This window comes from Mastomys coucha, unplaced genomic scaffold, assembly GCF_008632895.1.
Source record: "Mastomys coucha isolate ucsf_1 unplaced genomic scaffold, UCSF_Mcou_1 pScaffold4, whole genome shotgun sequence".
Classification (NCBI taxonomy): Eukaryota; Metazoa; Chordata; class Mammalia; order Rodentia; family Muridae; genus Mastomys; species Mastomys coucha.
Genome location: NW_022196910.1, coordinates 47,111,247 through 47,117,478, shown reverse-complemented (window position 1 = coordinate 47,117,478; position 6,232 = coordinate 47,111,247). Strand labels below are relative to the sequence as shown.

General features: G+C 40.9%; 1 protein-coding gene across 22 annotated transcripts in view; it reads right to left on the bottom strand.

Annotated features, from left to right (window-relative positions):
* Grip1 (glutamate receptor interacting protein 1) overlaps positions 1-6,232 on the bottom strand; it is a 648,195-nt gene that overhangs the window by 49,494 nt on the left and 592,469 nt on the right. For all 22 annotated transcript variants that reach the window (XR_004112745.1, XR_004112746.1, XM_031349335.1 and 19 more), the window contains one exon: positions 3,093-3,237. Coding sequence is in view for 20 of the 22 variants with exons in the window: in XM_031349335.1 (XP_031205195.1) it covers positions 3,093-3,237 (145 nt within the window). In the remaining 2 variants the exon portion in view is untranslated. The remainder of the gene's footprint in view (positions 1-3,092; positions 3,238-6,232) is intronic.

Sequence of the window (6,232 nt, the reverse complement as noted above, 5' to 3'; positions counted from 1 at the left end):
AGGGGAGGTAGACACACCAGACAGGGAGGGGAGGTAGACACACCAGACAGGGAGGGGAGGTAGACACAATCCCTGCAGGCTTCTTGGGGTAAATTTCTCAATATGCCTGCATATTAATAAAGACTTAGCAGGGTCTCTAAAATTCACTTCAAGCTTTCTCTTGGAAAATGCTGTAACCTGCATCTATGGTGAATAAGTTTTTAGTTTCCAATAAAATTAGAAAAAGCATTTTAATCAGTTTTGAGAATGAACCTAGATTTTTTTTTCCTAAACTCCAAGAAAGCTGAGTCATTGGGTAAACTGAACTCTGTCAAACAACAAATGTGGCCATATATAGCGGGCAATCTTCTTGATCCTACAGATGTAAAATGTTTAATACAAAAATGATGCTCAGTTCGCCATAAGACAGATTCAAGAGTTTGAGACATAGACTAGACAGGCACAGCAACAGCCCTGGTCTAGTTCTAAGATTTGAAAAAGGCTATACAGAAGGATTATTTGGAGCTAAGTTTAAGGCCATCTCTGTCACCCACTAGGTCAGCTGTGTGACATTGGTTGTCTTATTTCAACCTCTCTGGATATCAGTTCCTCACCAATAGGATGGGGGTAATCATCTCACAGGGAAGCCCCTAGGATGAGATAGGAACACGTGTAAGACTTGGATTGATGTGTGGATAAAGAAAGCATGTCACTCGATCAGTTAATTTTGGGTATGTGATGTGTAAATATATATGTGTGTGTCTATGCATATACATGTGTGTGAGGGCATGATGGTGTCAGAAATCAACACTGGGTCTCTCTCAACTATCCTCTACCATGTCTGTCTGTCTGTCTGTCTATCACCCATATCTATCTATCTATCTATCTATCTATCTATCTATCTATCTATCTACTTACCTATTATCTATCAATCTTCTGTCTATCTATCTATCTCTCTCTATTGTCTATCTATTTACTTACCTATTATCTGTCTATCTATCTATCTATCTATCTATCTATCTATCTATCTATCTATCTATCTATCTATTATCTATCAATCATCTGTCTATCTATCTATCAACCTATCTATCTATTATCTGTCAATCATCTGTCTATCTATCTATCTATCTACTTACCTATTATCTATCAATCTTCTGTCTATCTATCTCTCTCTCTCTATTGTCTATCTATTTACTTACCTATTATCTGTCTGTCTATCTATCTATCTATCTATCTATCTATCTATCTATCTATTATCTATCAATCGTCTATCTATCTATCAACCTATCTATCTATTATCTATCAATCATCTGTCTATCTATCTATCTATCTATCTATCTATCTATCTATCTATTGTCTATTTACTTACCTATTATCTATCTATCATCTGTCTGTCTATCTATCTATCTATCTACCTATCATCTATCTACCTATTACCTATCGATCTATTTATTTATCTTTTCATCTGTCCATTGACCTACCTACCTATCTATTGATTATTTTTGAAGGCATAGTTTATCACTGAATCTGGAGCTCATCAGTTTGGCTAAGCCGCTGACCACTGAACTCTTGGGGTCCTTTTGTCCTAATGCCCAGTGCTGGGGTGACAGGTGCATCACTTGTGTGTCTGGGATGCACTCACATCCTTATGCTTGTGCAATAGGCACTTACCAATGGACTGATCTCCCTAGCCCTAAGTAAGGCATGAATTTACTGATTAATATATTAATAAACAGCATTTTTAGCCTTTACATCCTTTATATCCTCATCCAATCTGAATGAGTACATTGGGATATTCAGTTCTGATGTTTACTTTATTTGCTATTGTTGGGGAGCATTGGAAGGGACAGGGGGATGCCATGGATGGTTGGCAGTACAATGGCTGAGATCTTCACCCTGAGACCAAGATGCTGAGCCAAAGCATGAAGGTCAGGCCTTGGCCAAACTGGATGACTTTAAATTCAGGTACTGAAGGAATTAACCCTGTTTACAGGGTTCTTAGGGACCAAGTGCTTGTTCTAGGGCCATGGCAGTTATGTTGGGCAGAAGTAGCTGGTTGGCAGAGGTGGTACAATGTACACACTGCTTAACCTGTCTACCAATGCATTTAGAATTATAGAAGTTTTCTCTGAAAAAGATCTCTCCCATCATAAAGAGTATTAGTTCATGGATGATGTAGCTTGTAAGATCCAGCTGTAATGAGCCACTTTGTAGAATCCTTTGTTGTCTCACAATGATAACTGGGACAGGAGGATTCCTGAAGAGACCCAGTCATCTTAGCTAAAATCAGGTTATTAAATCCTAGTAGAGTGGCCCTGGCTGACCTTCCTCAGCCCCCTCCTCTGACAGAAAGAGCTGTCAAGTGAGCCAATTTCTAAGCAAGGCACCTTGCAGTTCTGAAAAAAATTCTGCAGTGCTACATCTCTATCTTGTAACGACTGTCACCAAGTGTCAGCCTGAATGACATGCCTGAGCATTCTCGAGCTAAGTCACTGGAAAATAGATCTAGTTAGAGAGTCTGTTGTGTACCCAAGCCACATGTCTCAGAAAAAAAGTGCAGTTCAGCAGAGGGCGGAGAGCAGGCGCAGAGTGTGCATCACTGCCAAAGAACAAATGGACATGCACAAGGAGATGCTATTGAGAGGGTCACTACACCCTGTTAGCTGCAGCCTCTGGGGACCAAGCCTTTATCATCCTCTCCCAAATACATAGAAGCTTACTACAATACCTGTCAGGCAACAGAAAGCTCAGCAAATGTTTGCAGAATTGATTTGGACAAGCCTTTTAACCTCCTTCAACGGCTGCACCCTCTTCTCAAAATGGACACAGTGTAAATCTACCTGTAGCCAACTGACCATGCTCTCTGAACACATTTTTCTTTTGAGAGTAATATCCATGCTAAGCCATGGCATCTTTTCCTGACTGTGCGACGCCCTTCAATGTCAAGTCTAAGCCCTGCCTGAGAGTTCCCAAGCTCTTAAAATCAATCCTCTGTGCAGATTTAAAAGTCAACAGATGAACAGCTGGGGGGAAGGGAGTGTGGTTAGCACTATGGCTGTGGGGGAGCAAACCCCTCAGACACAGGTAATGATAGCAGCCCCCTCCATTCTTACCTTTCAGCTAATCCCCCTTTAGTGAGGCTTGAGATGATAATAGGATCAAACGGCTCTTCAGTTCCAGAAATTGTGATGCCCAGGGGCCCCCCATAGCGCTTCAGCTCCACCGTGTAAATAATCGCTCCGGAGCTCTCTTGCTCATCTGCAATCAATGCCAAGGAACCGTAATTGGTTTCATTGGAAAAAGAAAAAAATAATGCATATAGTCCCCCATAAAGCAGGAAATTCACAAATTCAACCCCCGCAACGTTATGGCACAGAAAATGATGATGCTGGGAAGTAGCATTTCCTTGATAAGGCTTTACATTCTAACTCAGGGATGAAGTTGCCCTGAGTGGGTGGCCTGCCTAATGATGGCCACAGAATCCTCAGGGTCTACCTCTGCCTCATACAAGTGCTAGGCCAGTGTTTTTTTATCTTTATTTTTATTTTTTATTTTTTGCTAAGCATGTGATCAATACTCATGTAATAAACAGAAAACTTAGCAGATAATACAGAATGAGCATACCACTCAGGATCTCATAAAATTTTCCCTTTCCAGGTTTGTTTGTTTGTTTACAAATATTCTAGTTGTCAATATAGGACAGTTGGATTTGCTCAGGTTTGTACTGAATCATAATGCTTGTTCAATTGCAACTCAGATCATCTTGAAGGCAATACCAGGAATTTTAGAATATCTTTCATATCATCCCACTGACAGTGTCTTAGTACCATTGAACCATTCAGGGGCACTGTAGCAGAAGATTAAATTATTCTCTCTCTCTGCTATAGAGAGAAAAAAGCTAATGTAATCTATTCATATGTTTCAGGAACCTCTATCAGGCTGTCATATGGTCATATGTTCTGCATGCTATTTAATATTGCTAAAAAGGAAGACATTTCTGTCCTTCCCCAAACGTTTGTCAGAAAGATGTCACAGGCCACTTTCAACATGGTGGGTGTCAGGACTTCATTAGGGTTGCAAAGCTTGAGGATCAAAAGTATTTTATTTGCTTATGTTTAATGTTCCTGACATTTGTTTTATCACTTGGCCTGAGAGCTGTGGATGGTTAAGAAGCTGTTACATTTCTGTACCTCAGGATACAATGAAATGGTCCAATAATTACTTGAACAAAATAGTCAGTTTTTACAGGCAGTCTGTATGGAGTAAGGTATTAACAGAGTCACGTTTTTGGCAGTAAGCAGCTGTTCCTTTACAATATGAAATGCTAAAATAAGGACAAAAAAAGAAAAGCTTGACTTAACAATTCAATTATCTGTGTGTGCACTGAGGAATTAGGGTGAACATAAAAGGCAAGGTCAGTAGAGGAATGTAGGCAGGAACGTCTTCTCTCTTGTCAGCATTTACTTTCTTCTTGGCCATGGCCTGGGAGTTCTGGAATGTAGCCACGACTTAGGGAGCTCCATGCACTGGGAATCAAAGACCATCTACCCAACCATGCATGCAGAGCAACAATCAATGTCTTAGGTTATAAAAGAATCGATTCTGACTCAAATTGGACCAGCACAGCTTAGGGTCCTCTAATCACAACTAAGGTCTGACAGGTGGTCCCCAGGTTTCTTCTAGGCTGCTGCTTACACTGGGATGAATAGGCTGGTCATCACGAACTACTGGGGGCTCCAGGAAGAAGCATGAGGGGATAATAGTGAAAAAAAGCACAGAACCCTACATTTTCTGATAGTGTAATATTTTGTAACCTGTCAGGGTTTTCCTTATCTAAATGAAGATTATAACTTATGCTGCACACTGCATCAATACTTATATTCTGGATAGAATCATTCATTTGAGGAGTGACCCTGACTTAATTAAATAATAGATAATAGTATTTATTTCTGGGTTTTCTGCTGTCCACTCTGTTAGGAAGGTATGCTAACAGAAAACCCTGACACTTTGGTGTGTTCCATATAATCCACACATGAGGACAAGCACCAGTCACCTAGATTTAGGCATCTGCTTCTGTGACATTTGGGAAAATACACTTGAAAACCATAGGAGACTCAGGGATTTATGGGAAGTTTTAGGTGAAACTTCAGTCTAGTTGAAAACAAACATTGGGCGAGAGGAAGGTGAACTTGGGTGCAGACCCATCTGCTGTGTTGAGGAATGGAGAGAACTTATCCAGTTAGTTCATCCTTGTATCACAAAATGACAAGTACCACTGGGAATGGGGTAGATGGGTTTAGGATAGTTTACAGGGCAACATTTCATATTAGCATCCAAGTACACAGTAAGAGACAACTGAGAAACCAGTCTGTGATACAGATGCAAACCAAGACGATGGTGACCTCACACTATGGCCACATTCTTCAAATGGTAGGGGGAGGCAAAACATGGATTTCCGAGGATCCTAATTTAAACAAATTGTTTAAAAAACACTTATTGATTCTCTCTCTCTCTCTCTCTCTCTCTCTTCTCTCTCTCTTCTTCTGTCTCCTCCTCTCCCCTCTCTCTACTCTCTCTCTCTCTTTCTCTCTCTTCTTCTGTCTCCCCCCTCTCTCCCCTCTCTCTACTCTCTGTGTGTCTTTCCCTGTCTCTTTCTCTCTGTCTGTCTGTCTCTCTCTCTCTCTTCTCTGTCTCCTTCTCTCTTGCTCTTTGCTTACTATTTCACCCCCCCCCCCATGAAAATGAATACCACATTTCTGGGAACCATGGACATTGCTGAGATACATGATAATATCAAGATCACTGCTAGTATTCTTAACTGGGTTACAGTTCCACGGACCTTCCTTTATGGATATTGTTAGTGTTTACAAGATGGGATACCTGGGACTCCCTCCACACAATCCAGTGGGAGGAGAAATCAGACAGGGGACTAGCTAACTAGTGCGGTGGCTGGGCTGGGTGACACATGATGGTGCCTTGCACTGTTTCTGTTTTCTGTACGGACTTTTAATTTCATAATTAAAAAAAAAGTCTTTGTGTATGATTTTACTAACAGGGTTAAGAAAATTAACACTCATAGAAATCCCTAGGTAGATGCCTCAAATAAATAGGCATTTAATTAGCCTGCTTTCTTTCCATTGGTGGCAGCAGCTGTCCTTACATGGTCCTACCTAAATCACATGGCCCATCTGGCCATGAGGCAGGGTGCTTAGGCTTTCCTGTTATCTGCCCTTAGGAGGTCCCAGTCTCTCTC